General features: G+C 49.8%; 1 protein-coding gene across 1 annotated transcript in view; it reads right to left on the reverse strand.

The window, feature by feature from the left end:
* The window catches only part of Adamts17 (ADAM metallopeptidase with thrombospondin type 1 motif 17), a 141,165-nt gene extending 120,791 nt beyond the window's left edge, over positions 1-20,374 (reverse strand). The window contains exons 1-3 of the mRNA XM_048369046.1: positions 20,293-20,374; positions 19,629-19,990; positions 13,052-13,217 (exon numbers count right to left, since the gene is read on the reverse strand). Coding sequence (XP_048225003.1) covers positions 13,052-13,217; positions 19,629-19,990; positions 20,293-20,374 — 610 coding nt within the window. The remainder of the gene's footprint in view (positions 1-13,051; positions 13,218-19,628; positions 19,991-20,292) is intronic.
* Between the last annotated feature and the right edge of the window lie 5,897 nt (positions 20,375-26,271).

Consider the following 26,271-nt stretch of genomic DNA (forward strand, 5'->3'; position numbering starts at 1 on the left):
AGAGAGGACTCTGTTCCTCGGACAGGGCCTGGGTACACCTAGGACCTCAGGTGATTAAGCACAGGCACCAGGGACAAAGAGGCTGTCGCTACCAGAGTCTACTTCCTCTTGAGGAAGCAAAACACTTGAGGCTGGGTATGTGATAAGGAAAATCAGTTCATTTAGCTGTAGAGGTTCAAGGGCATAACACAGCTTTCATGTGATTCTCTTAGTGGATAGCATGGCAATGGTGGGAGCCCAGGAGAGAGGACAAGGTGGCATGGAGAGACAGGAAGAGATCGCGTGGCCAGACAGGAAGCCAGAATGAACCTAGAGTCTCATGAGAATGACAGAAATCCCTCTCCAGGACACACCCCCCAGTAACCCCATACCCACCCCTTTAAGGTCCATTGCCAACCCTGACATGCTGAATACCATGGGTAGACATGAAGCCATGGGGGACAAACCACACCCAAACCATAGCAGGCTATGAATTCAGCCCAAAGGGAAATAGAGACACAAGTGGGCAAGAGCGCCAGCCACGCTTTTAGTTCTAAAGCCTGTGTCCAGTCACGACAAAGCTCACCTGATCAGCCTCTCCCATGAGCCAGTAAGTCCTTGTTTATATTTTCTGGTCTTGGCTTAAGGCTGGAGAGGGAGAAGGCCCTGAGCAGCACCCCTGCCTTGCCTCCCGGGTTCCTTGGTGTTTATGCAGCTGGAGCTGGCCCTCGCAGTCACACATGGGAACAGCTGGGCACCTCAGGCCGGATCCTGGCAGGGAACCAGGTGTGTGCTGATGTCTCCCTCCCGGACCTTCTCACACACACAGCTGCCCCCCAGGTTACACAGGGATTCTGCACACCTGGATAGAATCGTGTGTTCTCTCTCTCTCTCTCTCTCACACACACACACACACACACACACACACACACACACACACCACCCTTGCTGCTCCACTACCACCCAACTTAGACCAACAGTTGTCATTTTTGGGGGCGGAAGGGGGAAACACAACACTAAACCAAGAAGTCCATTCTGAGCAGCTGGCACACATCCTGCCAGTGACTCCTCTCCTCAACGGGAGGGTTTGCTCCAGATTCCTTCCAAGGCCTAAAACGTACTTCACTGACTTCATTTCAAGCCTGGTTTGCTTTACACAAATCCGACCTTGCCAGGCACCGGTTCCTCATGCCTGTAATCCTGGCTACTCAGGAAGCTGAGATCTGAGGCTCACGGTTCAAAGCCAGCCAGGGCAGGAAAGTCCATGAGACTCTTATCCCCAATTAACCATCAGAAAACTGGAAGTGCTGCTGTGGCTCAAATCCCACCTTATAAACAACCATTTTGGTAACATCGATGAGTGACAACAACTCACAGATAACGCGCACACCCTGCACAAGGCCCTGCAACACAGCCCTGGCTGAAGCTATTAGAAAATACCCTACGTAGCAGCTGGAGATGATGTGCAAGGGTTTGCAACATGGGAGGCTGGAGGCTGCCTGCCCCAAACTTGATGAGGGACAGTGAAAGGCCAGTTTTAAATCTGAGGCCCCCGACATGAATCAAGACACCAAATACAATGGGCAATGAACTGGCAGATGGCTTGGAACCCCTGAGTGTCTGTGACACTCATATGGGCGGTAACTCGGTGAGAACTGTTGTTCCTCCTGTACCTTACGCCATTTCTATCTCTTTCCACTCTTGCTAACTGGCCTGCCTTTTTAGGTAGCCAGTACTATGTTAAGATTCTAGATAACTACTCTTTAATATGACTAAAACTGGAAGATCTACCTGGTCAGCTCTGGAATCATGAAGGAAAAAAACAAAAAAGAACCCTAAGGCATGGGAAAGGAAAACAGATTTCTGGGCTTCATCATCCAGCTTTGCTCCGGCTTCCTGTCTCGGCGACTTTGTCCACAACACAATCCAGCATGGTCTGGCTTGGGGAGGGCCAGCACTGGGGACATGTCCCAGTTCACCCTGCACACTTCCAGGCCAGGCGAGGCTTTGGTTAGATCTATGGTAAGGAAGCTGTGTTGCATTGATGGCCCCCAGTCCAGAGTCTTACTCTTCCCCCCAATCCAGCAATCATTTAGCACTCATTGAACACAGGGCAATTTGCTGGTGGGAACAGGGAAGACTGAGACACTACAGACATCCTGTTTTTCTTTTTATCAAGGCTAGAAGACACATGCTCCCTAAGGGTCCTCCACCACTGTGACAACGGTCAGCCTGGACTTGAGTCTCCCCTGTAATCTCACCAGGAGATGGTAGTCTAGAGGAAACATCTCAAGGCCGCGCAGTGAGTTTGTACTGCGCTGGGTCCCCACTCTCCTCACACCCTGATGGTCACAGAGGCATCTCTGCCTCCCAAACAGTCCCACCCCCCACCCTAGCCTGGCTTCCTGAGATCTCTCAGGCTTGCAAGGAGCCTGGTATGAGGGCAAAGTCTAAAGGAGGACATGGCATGGGCCATCCCTTCAGAGCTGATCTGCGTGGGAGCACAAATATTCCCGGCTCATGCCCCAGAGAGCACTCCCCCCAGCTCCACCCTCCCCCACCCCCCACGGCCTCCAGAGCTCTGGACCCCTGTCTTGTCTGCCTAGGGCTCTGCATAACTCTGCCAGCTTCTGAAGAATGCCTACCATATTGGCTGTGTACACCTCCTCCACCTCCATCCCCACCCACCCCCCCACCCCCCACCCCCCTCCACCACCACCACCCCACAGCCCGCCTGTAGACACAGCAGAGACCTGAGACAGACACAGGGAGGCATCACAGAGGGGAAAATGAGTGCTCTCTGGGGCCAGCCACCTGCCAGCCAGGGCCCTCACTGGAGCTCACACAGCTCCAAGCTGCCCCCCCCCCCAACCACTTCCATCACTGGAAGGCCCAGGGTTGCTTGAAGAAGGCCAGCCAGCCAGGCCCCTGACAGAGACTGAGTCTCGGGCTCAGTGCACTTGGCAGCCCCCAGCCCCCAAGTGGGGCTGGCCTGATGGATAGGCCCCATGTGACTCAGCTAACACTTGGAGACAAAGCAGGTGGGAAACCCTATCCAATTCAGGAGCCCCCTGCCGCCTCCAGCCCTGAGCTGGGGCGAGAGAGGCTGAGGGGATTGAAGATTGAACATCAACAGCCAGCCTCGGCAGTGGTGGGTAAGTTTATTCTCTGGGAATATAAGCTGTATTTCTATAAATATTGACATAAAGAATGGCTTGTTCCCTTTGCTGGCCAAGCAGGAACAGTCTGAGGGACCCACCGGACCCCAGATTGTAAGCTCCGTCTCTAAACAATGGCTCTTTCCTTCGAGAGAAGAAAAGTCCCAAATCCCCCCCAAAAGCATCCCTGAGGATCTGAGCACAGGCAGAGCTGGCAGTGCCTCCAGGGCCTGCAGAGAGAGCAGGGACCATGTCTCTTCACAGCTGGTCCCCGCTTCCAGCTACGCCACCCCTGGAGCCGACCACCAAAGATGCCTGCCAGTTTCTGCCTGGCTGGGCGGGAACACTCTGGCTTTATTGGGCTTTTCTCCTCGGCTTCACTGTCCAGCTCTGTCCAAACCCCAGTGACGGGAAGTTTGATGTATGACTTGCTAATGGATTAAGAAAGGTATCCAGGCTCCTTCAGCCCAGGGGTAGTTTGTGCAACCCCACACCAGTTCCAGCAAGCAAATTCCCTGTCTGGTCGTGCACAAGAAATTGCCCGTTGCCTGGAAAGACGACGGCGATGCAAAATGAACCCCGCCACATTTGCGAGCTGGAAATGACCCAGCAGCCGGTCCCGAGGAGACTTCACTGGGCTTTTCCAGGAGAAATGAGTGTACTGAGAAGGCTAGACTACTTTGCAGGAGGAGGAAAATGCAAACTAAAGCCATTTCTTTAAAAAGAGCAGTTCTATTCGCCTTTCCTAGCCTGGGGTGGATTTTCTGGCCTGGGGCCTCTTGTTGGGAGGGAGGCCCAGCTCTAGCTCCTTTGCTCTGTCACACATTCCGTCCTGCTCCCTCCCATACCGATGATTCGAAAATCAGACACTTCTCATAGAGCTGGCAAGGGCCTGCTTTCCACCCCCAGCACCTCTTGGAAATACCAAGCCAAGCACCCCAGCCATGCACTCACCCAGCTGGTGGCTGGGGCCTTTCCTGGGGCCACAAGGCCTCCTCCAGCCTTTGAGGCTGGACCAGCTGCCAGGAGCTTCCCTGAGCCACCTGGCTAGCCCCGGCCAGGGTTCATTTCAAATAATAAACTATGCATTCTTGATCCGTCTGCAGCTCGAGGCAGATTTTCCTATTTAAGCTGGAGGCCTCCTCTGCTTTGAGTTACTGCAGTGGGATGGCTGTATGTTGCATAAGAGTCTAAAGGAGGACTTGGGGTGGGGGGAGAGGGAGAGAGAGAGACAACACTGCTTCTGGTCCAGTTCCTGTTGGCGGAACTGTATGTGGGAAAAAGGTTTCAGACACACATTTAAAAAAAAAAAAAAGCATAACTTTCTTTTCTGCTCCAGTGTTGGAGTGAGAGCGTTTCTTTTCAATGTTCAAAAGCAAGTCTGATGTGCTACTTCTGGATTCTCACAGAGAAAAACTGTTCAATAGCAAAGTGAGAAAAGAAACAACAAAATTAACAGGGCACCAGTGGCTCACACCTGCAATCCTAGCTACTTAAGAGGCTGAGATCTGAGTATCATAGTTCAAAGCTAACCCAGGCAGTCTCCAGTTAACCACCAAAAAGCTGGAAGGAGAGCTGTGGCTCAAGTGATGGAGCATCAAGCTTGAGCTTAAAAGCGAAAGGACAGCATCCAGGCCCTAGATTCAATCCCCAGTGCCTACACACATGCCTACACACACACACACACACACACACACACACACACACACAATAGTGAATACTCACTATGATTGCAAAGTTTCAATTTGTGGGAGAAAAAAGGAAGTGTAGTTATGGGCTGAAATAGGCTCCCTGCAAAGATGTCAACATGTTAATCCCCAGAATCTAGGTGAGAAAAACAAAAACAACTTTTTCATGGCCTCAGGGACCCTGCAGATGTAATTAAAGATTGTGAATTGTCTGGCTAAGCCTGATATGTCTGCATCAGAGGGAAGCAGAGGGAAATTCAATTTCAGAAGAGAACTGTCAGTGATGTAGCGTGAGAAAGTCTCCTTGCTGGCTTAGAAGATGGAGAAGGGGCTACGGGCCAAGGAATGTGGGCAGCCTCTAGAGCTGGAATAAGGCAAGGGAACGGATTCTCTCCAGGAGCCTCCAGAAGGAACCGAAGGCTTGCAGACACTCTGGGTTTATCTCAGTGCAGCTGACTTCACACTTGTACTGATTTCAGACTCCTGATCTCCAGAATAAGAGAAGATATTTGGGTTGTGTTAGGCTGCTAAGTTTGTGGTAGCTTGTTATAGCAGAATCAGGAAAACAGTTCGGAGTCTTGTCTTTCAGCCACAGTGCCGTGGGCAGAACTAAGGCCAATAATAATAAGAATAACAACAACAACAACAACAATAATAACAATAATAATAGAAAGAAAAATGTGACACTTATAGTGTAGACAAAGCACGTTGGAATTCCAGAAGCTGAGTTAGATGACCAGGTGGACTTCCTGGTGACATCTGACTTAGGGCTCCAAATCCAAGATGGATTTGGAGAGTAGTCAAACAGCCATCTAATAAGTCTAATAAGACCATTCCTGAACCCAGAAACCAAGGTATAGCTTTAGTATACCAAAAGCCCCATGACCTAGGAATTTGCAATCTAGTGTGAACTGCGTTAAGTAGTAATTATGGAATACATTGAATCATTTACATTGAAAAGCTCAATGACATTTGCTGGGATCCACACTTCACCAATTGTGATTCCATAAGCAATACAGGTCGATTTTGACGGAAGGAAACAGAAAAGTTACCAAAAAAATTAGTCATACATACACACCAGGAAACAAAGAAAGCAAGAGAGAGAGAGAGAGAGAAAGAGAGAGAGGATGGGAAGGAAGAGGGGAGGGAGGGAGAGAAGGAGGGACAGAGGGAGAGAGGGAGGAAAAAGAGAAGATAAAAGAAACAACCAGATGCTTCCAGAGGGACTATATCAAACTGTCAGTGACTAAACAACCCGGATGGCTCACAGATTGTTCCAGAACACTGAAAATAAAGAAAAGACTCCTTATTCCTCAAGTAGCTTGTGTACTGTTAATACTTAAGCTGGAAAAGACAGCACACATGAGAAGGAACTCCAAGAACACTTCTTGTGACCATGAATGCAAAAAAGCTAAGAAAACATTAATGAAGAGAATACAACATCATGCTGAGGAAATAAAACACCACACACACCAAGTGGGATTTAATCCAGGAATTTAAAGTTGGCAAAATACTAGGAAATGACTGACGTAATATACTATGTTGACATGTCTAAGCAGGAAAATCACATGTGTGTCTATGAATGCTGCAAAAGCATACAGAAAATCCAATGTCTGTCTGATATTTAAAACGACATGAACCAAAGCTGTGACACCTAAAGAATCACAATAAATATAAACGAGTACTTCTGGAGTAAGAGTCAAGTCCCCCGATATAAGCTTTTAAAAAGTGAGACAGGAGCCAGTGGTGAACACCTGCAATCCTAACTACTCAGGAGGCTGAAATCTAAGGACCATGGTTCAAAACCAGTCAGGGCAGGAAAATCCATGAGACTCTAATCTTTATTATTTTTTTCTTTTTTGGCTAGTCCTGGAGCTTGAACTCAGAGCTTGAGTACTGCCCCTGGCTTCTTTTTGCTCAAGGCTTGCACTCTACCACTTGAGCCACAGCGCCACTTTTGGCTTTTCCTGTTTATGTGGTGCTGAGGAATCGAACCCACGGCTATATGAATGCTAGGCAAGCACTCTATTGCTAAGCCACATTCCTAGTCCAGAGACTCTAACCTTTAACCAGCAAAAAAGCCGGATATGGAGCTGTGGCTCATGTGGTAGAGTGGGAAACAATAACCAAAAAAAAGGCCAAGGAAGAACATCTAGGCCCTAAGTTCAAGCCCCAGTACTGGCATCAAAAAAAGAAAAAAAAAAAAGTCTGTTGGATTTGTTGGCCCAGACTAGCTTCAAACCACAATCTTCAGATCTCAGCCTCCGGAGCAGCTAGGATTACAGGCCTGAGCCACCAGCACCCAGCTTTCAAGTTCCCTCTAATGTTTCAATCACCACTGAATATTTTCAAAAGGAGACAGTGCTTGAGGTCAACAAAAGAAACCATGTGTGGCTGTGAGCTGTGAATGGGCTTGTCCCTGAGGCTGCGGCAGGGGGCCTTTGGCCTTCCTTCCATGCCTGGGCTTTGAACAAAGGCCCACACTGGAAGTGATCTTCACACAGCCACTATTCCTTAGTGTCTGAAACCTCCCCCCCAAAATCCCAATGGGATGGGGGATGCCCTTGATGTAAAGAGCCACAGTGCATGCATGCTTCACTTTCAGATGCCAAGATTACAGGACATTTCTTATACACTTGAGTCAGGAATGCTTGTCGTGAGGAATAAACCACGCATGAAAGGTCCTCAGACAACTACAACAACTCACAGACGTTATTAAAAGCATAGATAGCCAGGTGCCGGTGGCTCACGCCTGTCATCCTAGCTACTCAGGAGGCCGAGATCTGAGGATTGTGTTCAAAGCCAGCCCAGGCAGGAAAGTCCGTGAGACTCTTATCTCCAATTAACCAACAGAAAACTGGAAGTGGCGCTGTGGCTCAAGTGGCAGAGTGTAGCCTTAAGCCGAAGAGCTCAGGGATAGCAACCAGGCCCAGAGTTCAAGCCCCATGACTAACAAAAAGTTAAATAAAAAAAAAGAAAAAAAATGTGCATAAAATTCCCTTGCTCTGCTCTGCTCATGTTTCCTCACCAAATCCATCTGAAGAAACCTAACCCCCCAGTGGGAAGGTGTCAGGAGTGGGGCTTAGAGAGGAGCCCTCTGAGGGAGATTAAGTGCCTCACACAGAGGCTTCAGTGACAACTCCCCCCCTGCTCTTTTCACACTGTGAAGACACAGTGAGAAGACATCACTGCGAGAAGCAAGGCCTCAGATACCCAAGCTTGAGGGTGCCTTCCTCGTAAGAATTCATCACAGACATGTAGCCTCCAGGACCATAACAACATGTTTCATTTCTGAACCACCTAGGAGAACTAACATCATCCTTTCACCAGACGCCAAGGAAGGAGAGGGAGACCAGCACATTCCAGAAGTATGGGGGGAACGCCTTATCTCTAATAGCAACTAAGCCATCTGTAGCCCCAGAAGCCAGCCAATAGATACGTGTGTGCATATGGAATTTAAAAGCAGCGATCACAACATTGTACTAGAGCATGGAACTTCTGGACTTGGTGGAAGGGGAATAAGGAAAAGCTGGCCAGCCTTCATATGAAGAAGGAAAGGACAACAGCAAAAAAAAAAAAAAAAAAAAGAAAGAAAGAAAGAAACTGAAGCAATAGGGAAACGTGGTATCATTAAGCAAAACGCAAACAAAAAAATACACCAAGAGAAATCTTACACTGCCTATGATGTGCAGAACAGGAGGACAGAGCTGAAGGCAATTCTGGGATGGGAGATTCATCCTGGAAGAGAGAGACCTCAGGAGTGGGCCCCAGATTCCGTATATAAATTCTACCTATGTTCTGGAACAAACTATGGCAAAGGCTGATAAACTGAACCAAGAGTTGTGCTGCCACCCAAGATAAACATTTTGTAGTTTATGTCCTACAAAATTAGGTTCCAGGTAAAATAGTCTTCAGAAGAATAGATTCCAGACTCTTTACAGTACTGGATTTATAACATCCAGTGCATGGTCTGAAACTACTTGATGTAGGAAGAACTAGGAAAATGTAACTTGAGACAATCAATGCAGACAAAAATGTTAGCACCAGGAGACAGGAATTTTAAAGTAACTATTATCAGCACTCTCAAAGATTTAAAAGAAAACATGGCCGTGATAAGTGAAATGGCAAGAGATCTCAGCAGAGATATTAAAGCTATAAAAAGGCATCAAGTAGAAATATTGTCTGGGGCACAGTCTCCAAATCAGTAGACACAGAAGTATAATTTGTAAAGAAATTCTGTGAGATAAGAATTTATCTCATAACCATAAATAAAAATTTACTTATGGTTTTATTATAGAATAAAAGATGACATCACCAAATACTCAGGAGGCGGAGATACTTTTTCTGCTAGCCCAGGCAGGAAGAATCTATGGGGGCCCTTATCTAAAGGCCAAAAGCGAGCTAGGCATGGGTGGCTCATGCCTGTAATCCTAGCTACTCAGGAGGGTGAGATCTGAGGGCTGAAGTTCTAAGTCACTCTGGGCAGAAAAGCAAGTGAGACTCCTATCTCCAATTAACTAGCAAAATGCCAGACCAGAGTTATGGCTCAAGCAAGATTGCTGTGAGCAAGAAAATAGAGACAGGACGCCAGGCCCTGACTTGGAGCCGGAGCAATATCAGTATGGCAGTTCCATGTGGGAAGGACACCAGTTATGATAAGGCATGGCACAGTTCATCTCTCTCTCAAAACAGAAGGATGTTCTGAAGCAAGATGTTCACATGGCTTAGGCTTTGAGAACACAGGTGTCCATTTGGGGTCTGTGTGCTATGTTTTACTTGATATTCCAAACCTGCTACGCTTATTTTATAGTGCTGTTTTTCCTCACCAAACTGTCAGGTCCCTGCAGGCAGAGACCTTGCATCCAAGATGAGAAACTGAGGCTGATGGGTATCCCAACTCCGCAGGTCCCAGCTCTCAGTAGCTTCACAACGTGACTGCATTGGTGGACACATTTTTTTTCTAGAAATAACTGAATTAAACTGAGATTGCTAGGGCAGGCCCTAATGCTAGAGGACCAATGTCTCATGAGAAGAGGAGACAGACATGGAGACAGACAGACACACAGATGATCAGTGAAGGACACATGGATGTGGAGGCCATCTACCAGCCAAGAGACCAGGCCTGGCACAGGGTCTCACCCTCACTGCATCAGAAGAAACGACTCTGGATTCCTTGGCCTCTGGCTTCCAGCCTCCAGAACTGCAAGAAGCCCTTTTCCTATAGTGGAAGCTCCCCCCCCCCACCCCCGACTGTACCCAACTTGGGGCATTTAATCACAGAAGCCCTAGCAGACTGAGCCAGAGTCTCCCAGATGCTAAGAGACATACAATCCAACCTCTAACATGATTCCTCCTTCTCTTGATCATGGAATTAGACTTGAAATACTGCTTTGGAAGTTAATATGAAAATATATGCAAGAACCAGGGCCTAGTGGCTTTGCCCATGACCATCCTTCTAGCCTCAATCCTATCCAGACACAAGGTTCAATTCTCAGGTAAGGTCTGTATTTCCTGGAGGAAGTCTTGTCAGATTCACCATCACCTGCATGAACAGGTGAGACCTCTGGGGCCGGGGCTGGGGCCGGGGCTAGGGTTAGTGTCATATACGATCAACAGCAGAACTCGGTGAAACCAAGTCTGGCCACCAAGTCCAGCCAGAGGGGCATGTTCCCACGGGAAACCCTTGATGCAGCTGATTAATCCACCTAGGGAACTTCAAAATGCACTTTGCTGGTGTCCCAGTCAATTAATTCTCCTGGTTTCTGAACTGTCAACATTTCCAAGCTAATCCAAACTAGATATGGCCTAATTGACTAATTAGCTAAGCAACTTGAAAGACCCAGGGCCTCTCAACAGAGCAATGTTTCCTAAGTATTTAATGCAGAACAGAGAACAGCAATAGAATATATTCATCCTCTCTTGCGGTCTGTGTCCCTACCCAGCCTGCAGTCGGGTTTGTACAATACTGTAATTATCCAGAGCAGCTTATTTTTTAGGCAATTTCAGCATTTTCCAGAATGTTCTCACCTGGCTTCTCTTAGTTCAGTTTCTATGAAATCTAACCCATCCTCAGTTCATCCTATTCCCTTCTTTAGAGATAAGACCATCTATCAAAAAGTGCCTCAAGCTAAGCACTGGTACCTCACATCTATAACCCTACCTACTCAGAAGACAGAGATCTGAGGGTCTCAGTTCAAAGCCAGGGTGGGCAGAAACATTCATGAAACTCTCATCTCCAATTAACCAGTAAAATGGTGGAAGTAGTGCCATGACTTAAATGGCAGAGATCCAGCCTTGAGTGAAAAAGGCCAAGAGCTTCATGCCGGGCACTTGTGGATCATGCTCAGAATCCTAGCTACTTGGGAGACTGAGATCTGAGAATCACAGTTCTAAGCCAGTCTGGGCAGGAAGGTCTGTAAGACTCTCATCTCCAAAATAGCCACCAAAAATAAGAGCAGGAAGTAGAGCTGTGGCTCAAGTGGCAGAGTACTAACCTTGAACAAAAAGCCAGAGGACAGTGCCCAGGCCCTGAATTTAAGCACCCCCTCCCCCCAAAAAAGCCTCAAAACCAGCCTTCCATACGAACAATGCACACACAAGCACATTTTGTCATTTTGTCAGCGATTCTTGATAGCCCTCCCTAAAGGGAAAGGGAGCAGGTCATCAGACAAACATCCCATTATCTGCTCCCATCGCAGGCACGCTGGGCTTCTGCTCACCACATACAGAATAAAAGGCATCTGTCCTGGCTTTCCTGTGTGGCCCTGCTAGAAGGGCCTCACCTGAGAAATCCCACTTCCGACGGTCCACAGGTGCCATGACTCAGACTCCATATTCAATACCAGCACAATGTTAGCAGTGTCTAGGGAGCTATTCCATCACCAGGTGCCCAAATTGTGTCCCAGTCCAATTAAAGCCACTGGGGTGGGCAGGATCCAGATCTGAGCAATTGTTAAAGCTTACAGGCTGAGGGTCACAACCAGCCAGAGCTGAGAACAGCCCTGGAGAAATCCCAGGCAGTACTGAGAGCAGTGCAGAAAGCATGCACACTTAAGAGTGGCTAATGGGGGCTGGGGATATAGCCTAGTGGCAAGAGTGCCTGCCTCATATACATGAGGTCCTGGGTTCGATTCCCCAGCACCACATATACAGAAAATGGCCAGAAGTGGCGCTGTGGCTCAAGTGGCAGAGTGCTAGCCTTGAGCAAAAAGAAGCCAGGGACAGTGCTCAGGCCCTGAGTCCAAGCCCCAGGACTGGCCAAAAAAAAAAAGAAATAGAAAAAAAAAAAAAAAAGAGTGGCTAATGTATTCCTCCAAAGATGTAAGGGAAGGGAAGGAACCACTGAAAATGCCAGGCACAGGTGGCTCATGCCTGTAAGCCTAGCTACCCAAGAGGCTGAGATCTGACGATCAAGGTCCAAAGCCCACCCAAGCGGAAAAGTCCCTGAGACTCTTGTCTCCAATTAACCAGCTTAAGTGGTCCTCCAAGCTCTGTGGCCAACCCGAAGGGTTTTACAGGCTCAACTTGTGATTGTAAAATCAGAGCCTTGCATGAATGAAATTCTGGGTTGCTTAGAGTAAGAAGGAGGGGTCCATATGAAAGCCACATAGAAAAGAAAATGCCAGCTAGGGTGCTTGGGGCTCATACTAGAATCCTAGCTACTTGTTCAGGAGGCTGAGATTTGAGAATCACAGTTCAAAGCTGGCTCAGGCAGGAAAGTTTGTAGCCTCTGAAACTCTTATCTTCAAGTAACCACAAAAAAAAAAAAAAAAAAAAGCTAGAAGCAAAGCTGTGTCTCAGTGCTCAGAGCACTAGCCTAGAGCAAAAAGCTCAGGAACGGTAGCCAGGTTCTGAGTTCAAGTACCAGGACCAGTACATATACACAAAAAAAAAAAAAAAAAGAAAGAAAAGAAAAAGGAAGCCATTTCAGGGCTACTAAAACAGCCTCCAAAAGACAGTTGTGCACTAAATAACTGTTTAAGTGACAACAAGGGACCACACACGCCAAAGGCGGTTCTGCAAAATTCTCTCACCCAGTCATGTCATGGTCCATTCACACTTTGTGCACCTGTGACGCTAACACAACAATGAAGCCACCCAAGGAAACGCTCACCACCTCTGAGCGACAGAGGGTGAGACCAGGAGGTTCAGGTCTCCCATGTGGGGGCCCACGCCAAGGTACGGGCTGTGCAGTCCCGGCCGGCCCGGGCTGCTGCCTGTGCTCACCTGTCAGCAACCCGCAGCGCTCTCTGGGTTCCGGGGCCTCGAGAGATGGGCTGGAGCTTGAGGACCATTTGCGCCTGATCAGATGTTCACGTCCGCCGAATGGGCCCCCAGAATTGTTGAGGGGCTGGATGAGTACCTGCTCCGGCCCCAACTGGATGAGGCCCACCTGCCAGGAAAGCAGAGGGAAGCAGAACATGGGTCACCGACATTCGTGTCCGCCCCAGCCCCAGCAGCCCAATGACAACGTGGCAAACTGCTCAGAGTTATCTACTTAGCAACATCCCACTGAGTGGTTATGTTGGGAGGTTTGGGGGGTAGAGGGACAGCAGAGGTTGGGGAGGGGGTCAGAACTATTGCCCACGGAGCCCATTTTTCAAGTCTGCCTTCAGAAAAGGTAGGTTACTCTGGTTATCAACTCTTTAAAAACTTCATTTTAGGGCTGGGGATATAGCCTAGTGGCAAGAGTGCCTGCCTTGGATACACGAGGCCCTAGGTTCGATTCCCCAGCACCACATATACAGAAAACGGCCAGAAGCGGCGCTGTGGCTCAAGTGGCAGAGTGCTAGCCTTGAGCGGGAAGAAGCCAGGGACAGTGCTCAGGCCCTGAGTCCAAGGCCTAGGACTGGCCAAAAAAAACCAAAACTTCATTTTAAAAATTAAGAACTCTCCTCCTAAAAGTCCATTTGAGTCAGGCACGGTAGCATACACCTGTAATCCCAGCACTCAGGAGGTACATGCAGGAGGGTCTCAAGTTCTAGGCCAGCCTACACTAAGGAACAAGTTTAAGACTAACCTTGGATACACAGGATTAAGTTTAAGGACAGACTAGGAGAGTGGGACTCAGACTTAAAAAAAAAAAAAAAAAAGTGAGATACTGTGGCTCATGTCTTAATCCTCCCTAATCTTGGAGGTGAAGATTGGGAGATTTGTGTTTCTAACTCAAGTGCATCACTGGTTTAGATTTGTGATCTTAACATCTTGGTCAGTTTATAAGTAGAATTACAATGTGTAAGAGAGCTGGGCGCCAGTGGCTCACGCCTGTCATCCTAGCTACTCAGGAGGCTACGATATGTGGATTGCAGTTCAAGCCAGCCCAAGCAGAAAAATCCACGAGACGCTTTTCTCCAACGAATCACCAAAAAGTTGGAAATGGAGATGTGGCTCCAGTGGTAGAGTGCTAGCCTTCCCATGTTTACAAGACAAAATTACTAGATTTATAATTCCTTAAGTACTTGTGAAGTGTAATCTGTTATCTTTTTCAAGTCAATCTAAGAACTGGAATGTGTGAAATTTCTATTTATTTCTATTTCAATTTAAATGTTTGAAAGTTGTGAATTACCCAGTTTGTAAACAGGGCCAAATAGTATTCAAACCCCCTTAAAAATGATCATGAAAACCTGCAATGTAAGAAGATGAATAAGTGAAAAACTTTAAAAAACTAGGTCACTTTAGGAGGACTAATTCTAGAAAAATAATATGGTGCAAAGGGCTTGTTCCTCCTTTGGCAGCAAGTCGGGCAGCATTAAAACAACATGACCCCCCAGCCTGGCCCCTCACCCCCGCTGAGGCCCTGACCTGGCCAGCACTCCATCTGTCTACTGGCCCATGCAGTCCATCTCCCCTATCCTACACAACATTCCTCCAAGGAGAAACCCAACATCATGGTGTCCTTCTTAAGAGAGTTATGCTGTCCTATCTCTTCTCCCTCTTCTACCACAGTTTTGTAAACGCCTTGGGGTACCCCACCAGAACTCTCAAACTATAGCATGCACCAAAGTCCACTGGAGATTTACAGTAGCAGGTTTCAATAACGTGCATTTCTAACAAGTCCAAAACAGTGAATGGAGACGGCTGGCCTGGGGACTCCCAATTTGAGAAGCACTGTTCTCTGGACCAGTGGCTCACTTTCCCTGTCTCAAAGGACCGCATGCAAGATCTCACGCAAAGCTAATGAGATCAATCAACTCCCAACTGGATGAAGTTGGACAGCGACAAGCAATATTCAGCCCACGGGCCATAGAAAACTCTCGAAATCACTGGGTACATGACAAGGCAGACATGCATTCTTACTGTCTGCCCCTGGCTGCCTACCCTAACAGATAACTCTGCATGGCCCTTGAATGGTATTACAACTATCTAATGGTCCTTGGCAGAAACATAAAAAAGGGATCCCCTGGCTAATGGATGTGCAGGTACCAAGCTGCCCTAGAAAAGAAAATATGCCATCCACTCCTAAGATAAACCTTTAGTCCTCCGGATACAGGGTGAGGCCATGCTTAGAGCTCCAAGCACATTTCCAGGTTTGCAATTCATCCGAACTTTTGCCAAGAACAACTCTCAGATTTTACTACCCAAATAAAACTGTCTCAAAGTGGCACTTCGTGACCTGCAGGACAGCCCAGCTTCCTTCCCTGTGGTTAAAAAAAAAATCTGAGTTTGCCACCGAGATATTTTGGAAGGGTTCAAGAAGCAAAGGCACAGGGAGGGCTGTGGTGCAATGGGGTGCAGAAAGAAGCCAAAGGCAGAGCACGAAATAACAATCAGCAAAGGTGCAGGTGGCTCACGTCTGTAATCCTAGCTACTCAGAAGGCTGAGATGTGAGGACCACTATTAGAAGCCAGTGTAGGCAGGAAAGTCCATGAAACTCTGATCTCCAATTAACCAACCAAGAAGCTGAAAGTGGTGCTGTGGCTCAAGTGGTAGAGTGCTTGCCTTGAGTGAAAAAATTCAGGGATAATGCCCTGAGTTCAAATCCTAGGACCAGGATACACACACACACACACACACACACACACACACACACACACACACGGAGAGAAGCCTAAAACCCTTGCTGAATCAGTTCTGGAAATATCTGCTCCCAGGAAGCCTCTGACTTTCTCTTGATCCTTCTAGAAAAGGGACCTGGCTTTTTAACGCTTCACAGTCCAGAACACCACAATGCTCCCATCTGGTCCCATATTTTACATTCAGTGAGCCCTTGAAGCCACAACCTCAGCCAAAGAAGAAGCCAGAAGATTCTAGAAGTCTCTAGAACTTGAGAGCAGAAGAACAGCCAAATGACCAAACCTGATGGCAAGACCTTCCACCCTCCCCTCTTCTCTCCTCACACTGCTCCATTCATTTCAGACAAGCCACACAGAACCTGGGCAGAGTCTGACACTGTGTCCCGCAGGAGGCCATCTCCACCACCTGTGAACTTGAACTTGGCATTCCCATGCTATGAACACATGGATTCATTAAGAAGCAGCCATGCCTTCCTCGCAAGCCTAAAGCTCATTGCTTTAACATTACATGGCTATAGGAACTCTTCCAAAAATCAACAGTGAAGACTCCGTGAAATGTAAATAAAATGAAGATGCATAAACAGAAAACAATTAATCCTTGAGCCTGGGGCCTTTGAAGATCCAAAAAAGCGCAGCTGGCACAGCTCTTTTAAGACAAGACAGAGAGAAACACCGCAGGCCCTTGCCTCTGCCCACCATCAAAAGGCAGGACAGGCAGATGGAACATGTGATTTATCTGTTCTGCACAATAAACAATTAAGCAATAATCTATATGCTAATTATGCATCTCCATTAAACAAAGCCCACATATCTGGGCCCAGATAGTCTGGACTCCACACAGTGCGGAACACACACACACACACACACCCCTTGTGCTGAGCTTTGCCATTTGGAGGCCCTAGATAGGGAAGAACTTTGCAGTCTGTCCAGTGATACTCAAGCTCTGGAATAGTTGGGTTGGGCACAGAAACATGGCTAATATGCCACTGTGGCTGCTTCTTTCCTACTAAAAGAAGACAGGAGGAGATTATATATACCCCCTCCTGCAACCCTACCCTCCGGTCCTTTCCAAAAGAAGACTGCCTATCTCCTACTTGATTCCATTCTTCAGATACAGGACGTGTCCCCATCCCAGCTGACGACATCTGTCTATTCAGCACAGCCCCCTTCCATGCCTTGTAGCTGAGCCTGTCCTGACCAAGACACCTGCAAGTCCACACGGCCACTGCACACAGTCGCTACTACAACCAACGCTGCCTGCCACCCACCTGGGCAGACAACCCAAACTAAAGACAGAGCACAACGCAAACTGAATTAGCCCAAGTTCCGTTCCTTGCTTTCTCTCTGCTCTTCAGGGCGGGGAGGTCCACTCCAAGATACCCAACCATCTCTTCCCTTCTGCCTTCAGCCCTTGGTCCGCCTGTCCTGGGGAGAAGAGTCCAACATCCAACTCACACGCACAGGATGAAGGCAGCAGACTAAACAACAGCCGAGTCAGCTCAGGCTGGAATGTAACATCTCGAGGCTTTCTAAGAGGTCCATCCGCAACTGGTACACGCTGAACTCAGCCTCTTGGCTGGGATCCTTTTTCTAAAGCACAGCGCCCCCACATGGTGCCAAAGAGAAGCACGGGGGTGGGGGGAAGCTTGGCTCTGCTGCCATCTGCCAAGGAGGCTCAGCCCTCAACTCACTGAGAACTTTCAAGTCAATGTTATCCAGATTTCCAACCTCGGCTCCTTCACAGATAGCTCCTTGCTGGAAACTTTACACCAAGAAGTATAAACTCTGACCTCTACAGAAACTCACGAAACCGCAGCAAATGGGATTCAGATGTTTCCATGTACAGTACAGTGCTGTGACCCAGACTCGAAACTTTTTGGCAAGAATAGAAAAAAAAAAATGATGTGGGCCTTCCAGTCCCTCCCTGAACATGATACAGCCTTGACCCAGGCCCTCCAGTGATCTGAGCCTTTCTCCCTCCCAGTTAAGCCTCGCTGCCCACAGCCCACCCGCCCTGCTCCTGCACCACAACTCTCCATAGGAATGGTTCACCCATGTTCCTTGTTTCACCAAAACTGCCAGCGTCACCCAGGAAAGCAAAAGCAGATGGCACCCTAACACTAGAACTCAGAAAATTCGTGAAGAGAGACTTTGCCCAGGAAATGACAGCTATGTACCCACCCCACCCCTAGTGCTGAGAAGAAAGAAGTGGTCTCACAGAAAAAATCTTGAAACATCCCCCCCACCATGAACCCCAGGGTTTCTGGCTTTGCTGCCCAGATGTGAGATGGGGCCTGAAAATTCTAGATGAGAATGCAAGACAGAGGGCGGAGGGGAAGTTCCTTATGCCTGGGAAGGGCAGACACAAAATAATATCAGAAACTGCCTGCCCAGATGTTGATTGTTACAAAAGATAGGGAAACAGCATGAGATGCCATGCTTTGTGATACCAAGCCTGGCAGGGGGCAGCCCAGCTGCCAACCATGTGCACTCCCTGGGGCACCATGGAGGCCCTGAGAAGGGTGTGGCATGCATGCATACACACACACACACACACACACACACACACACGAGCTCTCTCTGTCTCGCAGATCACTTCTCACAGGTGCTTCACATAGAGCAGGGCAGAGTCTCAGGGAGGAGAGTGGGGGACCAGGTTTAGGGTCTTAGCACCCATGTCAGTGCCTGGGAGCAGCACCAGACAAGGGTTTGTTAACAGTATACGGAAAGGATGCTGACAACCTTCCCATTTCCAGTTCTTACCTTTTGACAAAAATAGGCTTAGCCGGGCACCAGTAGCTCACGCCTGCAATCCTAGCTACTCAGGAGGCTGAGATCTGAGGATCACAGTTCAAAGCCAGTCCAGGTAGAAAAGCCCCTGTGAGACTCTTTTCTCCAATTAACCACTCAAAAGCTGGTAGTGGAACTCTGGCTCAAAGTGGTAGCCAAAGAACTCAGGGACAGCACCCAGGCCCTGAGTTCAAGCCCCACAACCGACAAAAAAGAAAGCAAGCAAACAAGCAAGAAAGAAAAAGAAGCATAGACTTAACAATGGCCCTGCTGGGGTCCCATCCAAACCTCTTTTCCTGATATGAAAAGATTGAAAATGCGGGGCACTGGTGGCTCACGCCTATAATCTAGCTACTTAGGAGGCTAAGATCTGAGAAGAAAGGCCCATGGCAATCTTATCTCCAATGAACCACCAAAAGCTGGAAGCAGAGCGGTGGCTCTTATAGTGTGCCAGGCTTGAGTGGAAAAGCCCAAGCCCCAAGTTCAAGCCCCAGAACCTGCACACAGAGATTGAAAAGAAGGGTGGTGTGGCTTCTGCCCTCACCCTAGAGTTGCTGCAAAAACTCTACCTAGGCGGTCCCAGGACACACACACACACACACACACACACACACACACACACCTGCACACACACACACACACACACCTGTGCAGACGGGCTGCGCTCTACACCTGGGCAGGGCGCCTTCCAGTCTTGGGACCTGACAGTTCCCCGTGCGCTCTCCGTGGGGCCGCCAGGGCTTCCTTCCCTATGCACTGCACCCCAGAGGGGCCCTCGACACCGCAGGAGCCTGGAGGAGGACACACCACCGCAGTCGCGGGCCCCTACCCCTGTTTGCTCAGATAAACGCCGTCAGGAACATCAGGTACTGTGGGGAGGCAGAAGGTTGGGTCTCCCCGCCGCGGCACCCCACCCCAGCCCTCCCGGGTGGGAAGAAGGGACCACCCCCAGGCGTCGCCACGGACCAGACAGGCCGACCCGGAGGGGGCGCGGGCAGTACCAGGCCGCCGGCGGCACCGCAGGCGCTGAGCGAGACCAGGGAGTCCGGGTGCCCGATCACGTGGCCCGAGTAGAAGCAGAGCTCGGCGGGGCGCCGGGCTGCGCCCGTGTCCTCCACCTCGAAGCCCCGGGACAGGAAGCGCAGGTCGCGGCGCAGCTGCAGGTACAGGTCGCGCCCGAAGGCGGGCAGGTGCAGCAGGAGGGCGCGTTCGGCCGGCCGGGCGCGCGGGGCGCCGAGGGGCGCGCGGGGCCGCCGCCGTCGCCGGGGCCCCGGAGCGCCGGGCGCGGGCGGCAGGTGCAGGTCGTCGGGGCGCACGGGCCGCGGGATCGCCACCTCCACGTCGGCCGCCGCGTCGCCCACAGCTGCGGGGAGACAGTCGGGACTCGCGTCAGCGCGGCGGCGGCTCCGCCGGGACCCGCGCCGCCCTCCCTCCCCCCTGCCCTCCCTCCCTCCCCGCGTCCCGGCTCCTCCGGGCCGGCCAGTGGCCAGGGGGCGATCGCCCCGCAGGGGGCGGCCGCGGAGGGCCGCGCGGAGCCCCTTCCTGCACGCCGGGCCTGGCGTCCCCTCCGCCCGGGCGGCTGTCAGCGGTCGGCTCGCCGCGCCCGGGCCGCCGGGGACGCGTCGGTCCCGCTGGCGGAGGGCAGGGGGGCGGTGGGGGCGCTACCTGTGCCCGGGTCCAGACCCCACACCAGCAGCAGCAGCAGCACGGGCAGGACGAGGGGCGGCAGCAGGACGCCGTCACACATGGTACCGAGGACCCGCAGCCCCGAGGACCTCGGCGGCGGCGGCGGCGGCGGCGGAGGAGGAGCAGCGCGCGAGGCGGCGGCGCCAGCCCGAGTGCTGCCCTGCGAAGCCTTTGGAAAAAGTAATTAGCGCTGCGGACAAACCCAACGTGGTAAATCCCAAGCCCCGCCTTCCACTCGGAAAGCGGAAGGTGATTGGGCTGTTGCAGACTTTCGCCCCGCCTCCTGCTTTCCTATTGGTTAGGAAACTGGTTGAGCCCAAAGTACGTAGTTAGGTTGTAAGCCTTTCTTACACGTGGTTTCTGGGCAGTAGCAGGGGCGTGACACTAGGTGGCGGGCGCGAGCCAACTGGAGCTGGGCGGCCCTGGAAGTGCCTGGGGGTCCCCTGGACAGGGTTTTCAGTTTGTCCCTGTTTGGGGAAATGACCTCTAAGATTGCTTTCCAGCTACCCAAGAAGACAAGCCAGAAATCGTCCCAGCCAGCCGCTTCCATGCAAATACGTATATTCGCTCTGCATCTACAGTAAAACCAATTCTGATTTTCTTGGGGCTGGAAAGACTTTGACAGCTCAGATTCCTTCACACCAGAGTTTGTTCCAGGTGAGTATTATCCTCAGTGGTTTTAGCCTAGCCCCTCACACTGTGAGACGTCAAGAAAATGGGTATGGTCTTTTCCAGACTGAGAAACATAAGGAGCTTGCTTAAATTACCTGGAAAGTTTCTGTGAGGTGAAGGTGAGAATTTGTAGTTTTGATTTCCTGCCAAGCACTGCTCACTGCTAACAGCAAGAATCCTGGGAGAAAGGCAAGAAGGAGGAGGTACATTTTATGGGTCAGGAGAGGGGAGAACTGAGTAGAAAAACAACTTGAACTCAAGCAACAGAATTTTCCCCTGAGAATCCAAGTAATGGAGGTCTGCAGGTAATTCTGTACAATAAGGTCTGCAGATAACTCCTTTAAGGTCCTGAAGAATAGCTAGCAAAACATAATTAAGCAGGGCATGGTGGTACAGGCCCAGCTACTCAGGAGGCCGAGGTCTGGCTTTAACTCTCATCAACCAGCAAAATGTCTAGCTGGAGACATGGCTCAAGTGGCGAAGTGCCAGCTGTGAGCAAGAAAGCCAAGCAAGAGTGCAAGACCCCGAGTTCTCAAGTCCCAGGGCTGGCACCAAAAAATAATCATAACAATCTTGATGGCTAGTATCAGAAACTCACTAAACTCGATGGAACCTCAAAGAGGGTGTTCAGTACATGGTTTTGGATTCATATACTAAAATCAACCATTGAAATCGCAGTGTTGGCAAATAAAAATGAGGGAATCTTAGGATCGCCTGGGGATGTGGAGGACCTGGTGGCCACAGTGGTCCTGACTCACAGGGAGCAACAGGGACACGGTTTGGAGAGACCGCGCTGGTTTGGGTTCCCTCTGTTGCCCCCCCCCCCCCAGGGCTGGAACTTGAGTGGGGCCCTGGGACAAGGAGTCTCGGCTGAGACCAAGAGTTCCCCACTTCCATTCCTCTCCACAGGAGAGGCTGTCAGATCCGTACTCATCTCCGCGGCCTATGTTCTCCATCTCACCTCTCCCCAAGGCTGGAAAGCAACTCTGCTGTAAGGTTCCAGGACAACTTGATCTCTCCATCCAGCATCCTGCAGTGTCCCCCCCCCCCTCCCGCCCCGCCCCTTCTGTCCAAGGTGGGCTGTCACCCTCTTTTGATCCCCAGAAATCATCCTTTCTCATTTTCACTGAGGATAGCACAGGACTGTCCCAGCCCAGTGCTGAGGGGCATAATCCTCTCACTGCCTCACCCGGGGCTGCCCACCTTGGGGTGCGCGCCTCTCACTTGGCCTCTGGCCATCTCTGTTGCAGGAGAGCTTGAGAAGCACAAGGATGTTGTGGGACCTGGAATGTCCCAGGGGGCCAGCCTCAAATGAAAAACAGAGTAGCTGTGTCAGGCCCACGTGGATGCATGGGGGACATCGAGAGGCCCCCAGTGCCTTGTTCTGCTCTGCAGGACCCCTTGGCAATGGGGCAGAGCTTGGAGAAGCAGCACCCACACCCACGGCACCTAGTGCTGAGACAGAGCCTGTGGCCAGCACCGGTCCTGTGCACCAGGGTCCTGGTGGACCCTGAGGGGATCGTTCTACCACTTGCAGTGGGGGTGCTGCTCAAGTACGAAAGCCCTTTGTCCCAAATCCCAAACGACCTGCCAAGGACAAGTGTCTTCCAAGCTCTGGCTGCGATGCTCATTTATCTCTGTCCTGCTATCTCTTATCCTGGCACAGTCAAAAAGAAGAAAAAAATCTGCATTTACACACACACACACACACACACACACACACACACACAAACACATACACCCTCCTCTCCATTTTCCTAAAAGGAACTTGCGCGCCACCTGGTGGAAGATTTTAATAGCAAGCACGACCAGGTTGGGTTGGACAACTTGGCCCATCGAAAGGAAGTTGCTCAGACATTAGCAACCGATGAATGTGTCAACTAACTGATGAGCGATTTCTGCTCAGGACCAGAAGCTGTTGTACGGTGAGAGAGATAGGCTGGGTCTTTTGGTTCTGGGACTGAGCATTGGCAGACCCAGTGCTTGTGAGGAACTCGGGGAAGCCAGGGGCTGAGGATCTGAGCCAGACATGGCAACCATGGGGGGGACCTGCTTCTAGGAAAACTGCCACATTAAACAGCCAACTCGACAATGGGGTGATTCCGTGCTAAGCCTAAGAGTGGGGGTGAGGCCCCATTTAAACGTCAATTGGGAATACCTGAGCCTTTACCATAGTCATGAGAATGACACCTCAGCCCAGACCCTTCTAGCTGGGCCTGGGAATGCTTACAACAAAACCAGTCAGTCGCAAAAACGTAATGCTCAACAAAAATCATCTTGGTGGGGGAGAGTTTTGAAAGTAATTTAAACATTCTGCATCTAAGTCTTTGTGTGGTTGTGAATATCTGTCCCTATAATGTAGTCATTTTACCTTCTAGGAAGTCCTTCATGGAGCTAAAATTTTTATATCTAACCAATCAGTTTTTCCTGAACATTTCCTGTTGTTGTTTTTGAAATTCTTCTCTAGAAGTTTATAGTCTTACTCCTAACATTTAAGCCCGCGATCTATTTGGAAGTGATTTTTGCATGGCTGTGATGCTTGGGACAAGGTTCATTTGTTGTAAGGGCTCACCTGCCTGTGCTCAATTGCTTTTACACGTTTGCAAAATAAAAATGAGCAATTAAAAACTTCACTTGCCCCTATTTGTGTGGATATGGTTTTGTTCTCCCCCCACCCCCACCCCTTCTCCCTGCTGAGGATCAAACCCAGGGCACGTGCATAGACTTGGGACCAGCGAGGCGCTCTGTCACTAAGCCCCATTCCCAGCCAGGGGGTCTCTAGTCCACTCCTGGGACCCAAGAATCTCTTCTTCTGCCAGCACCACATCACCTGACAACCGTGGCTCCACCTCTATCCTGGATACTGGGAAAGTTATTCCTCCCACCTTCATCTTGTTCAAGACTTGTTGAACTACTCAAAAGGGCATACTTTGCCAAATATATTGTAGAGCAGGCCTGCCAATGTCTACAAACAAAACATCTACTTTGGTCTGTAGGTTATTTTTAAATCTATGGAAAATTTCCTACTTACTTTTGTTACAGAGTTCTGTTAAATTTCACTGTGATCGGTGATTATATAAAGTCTGTATTATTTTAAACTTTTAAGACACTTTAGGACTTTTTGTGTGACCCCTTCCAGGCTGTAGTTTGGTAAGTATTTGATGTGCCATTGAACACTGTATTCTGCGATCTGTGCACATTAATTAATTTTGTTAATTTCATTACTCAAGTCTATTCTTACTGGTTTATTCTATCAGATACTAAGAGGTGTGTTTAAATTTGTCTGGCAACTCCTGTGGTGTTTTGGGTTTTTTTTTTTCCTCAAGGCTATTGTTCTATCACTTGAGCCACACTTCCACTTCCAGCTTTGGGGTGGTTAATTGGCAATCAGTGTCATGGATTCACACACACACACACACACACACACACACACACACACGTTTCAGACAGTGATCTCAGATCTCAGCCTCCTGTGTAGCTAGGATTACAAGGGTGAACCACCATGCCCAACTAACATGGTAATCTTTACCCTTCAAAGTGTGGCATTTCTTTTTCCTGATATTTATAGTACATCTCCTATAAGCAACCTACAATTAAGATTCTTAAGAATCTAAGATGGGACTCTACTTTCAGTTGTGGTGAAAAGCCAAGCCAGAGCACAGGCACTGAGTTCAAGCCCTAGTAATGGCAAAAGGGGGGGGGGGTAGGTATTGCCTCACAGAGATCCACAATCATCTCTGAATCCAAGCAAAGTATATGCCCAAACTATTCAGACATCATGCCTAGGGAAGTTTATTCTTGTTTTATTGTAAGACATTCTGATGACAACAGTATTTGCGACACTGTGGTCTAGAATTTTAAGAAATGACCTCATAGTCCTTGTGCTATAGAAACAGAGGTTATCTGTAAAATGAATCCTTGGCATCCTGAATGGTGTTACAGAAATGCACACCTACCCCTAAGACATAGTTCAGTGCCCAGGCTGTGTCACAGATGCGTGCAATCGGTGTGACAGAGTTACCTTCAACAATCAAATGAGCCACACGAAATTCGAAGTAAACAGTTTTTACCTTCAGCAAGAAGAGATTCAGTGTGGAGATAAGAACCAAAAGAAATCAAGGAAAAACACTGTGAACTCATAACATAACAGGTATCTTCGTTTAACCTTCTCCCGCCCATATAATAATATAATATTAATAATAAGTCAACAGCTCGGCTCTGAAGTGAGCAGAGGCGTTTTGGACATTATACAACATTACATATATATATATATACACACGCCGCATGTGTTGTACTCACAAAAGCAACCAGTCCACAGAGAAAATGTGCATGTGTATTGCTCTTCCTACCATTCTGCAGCAAGGGATTTTGCTGGAGAAAAAAATTCTGAAGGGTTTTCATCTGGAGGTGTTGAGCACATGTTTGTATTAAAAGCCCAAACCCTCAGGCCTTTTCAGGGTGGGCATGGCTTTGCAGATCCACAGCCCCCCTTCTCCCCACAGCCTGGCTTATTGTGGGTGCCAGCACAGGAGGAAGATAGAAAAAGTGGACCCAGGCCAGGAGAGGAGGGCTGAGTGGAGGCCACGTGAGACGTCTCTTGAGGTGGGCCTGGACGCTCAGGACACGTGTCCTCCGTAGTGGACAGGCCACAGAAAGGAGGGCATAGGGCGTGAGTTCGAGTCTTCCCCACTTTCCCTCCTGGAGTGCCCGCCAGCCCAGCCCTGCCCTGCCCTTTCTCCCTGCCATCTGCGTGGGCTGAGAGTGGAGATTCCGTGCCCATGGGGCGGTGCCAGCCCAGGGGTGACATGGTGCAGGGAGCAAGCCGGCCTCAGGCTGACTCCCCCAGAGAAGGCCCCGAATGGCCCCTCACGGCCCACGGCGGCTCTGCCGGCTGGCGAAGGCGGCCTCGGGCAGCCCGCGAGGGCCGGCGGGATGAGACTTGCTGACCCTACCCGTCTCTTCCCTTGGTCACAGCACCCCAGGGCCGAGGGGTGAAGCCCGTGAGGGGCTAACACATAAAGACCATCAAATCCAAGCGGCCTCTGGGGTTTGGCTGGCCAGGCAGCTCAGCGCTGTGGAAAGGAAGGTGCGAAGACTGCGCGCTTCCTTCGGCCTCTCGGAGCACAGAGGAGCGGCTGACATGGGCGCACCGTGGCCCGGTGCGCCTCGCCCTGCGCCGCCCATCCCTCTAGCCCAGGGGGAAGCTGGTGGAGCCCAGTGAGTTTCCTTCACAGCAGCCAATCCACAGGCCCAGGCCCAGGTGCGAAGGTGAAAGGACCCAAAACA

The sequence above is a fragment of the Perognathus longimembris genome, chromosome 20 (genome assembly GCF_023159225.1).
Source record: "Perognathus longimembris pacificus isolate PPM17 chromosome 20, ASM2315922v1, whole genome shotgun sequence".
Taxonomy (NCBI): domain Eukaryota; kingdom Metazoa; phylum Chordata; class Mammalia; order Rodentia; family Heteromyidae; genus Perognathus; species Perognathus longimembris.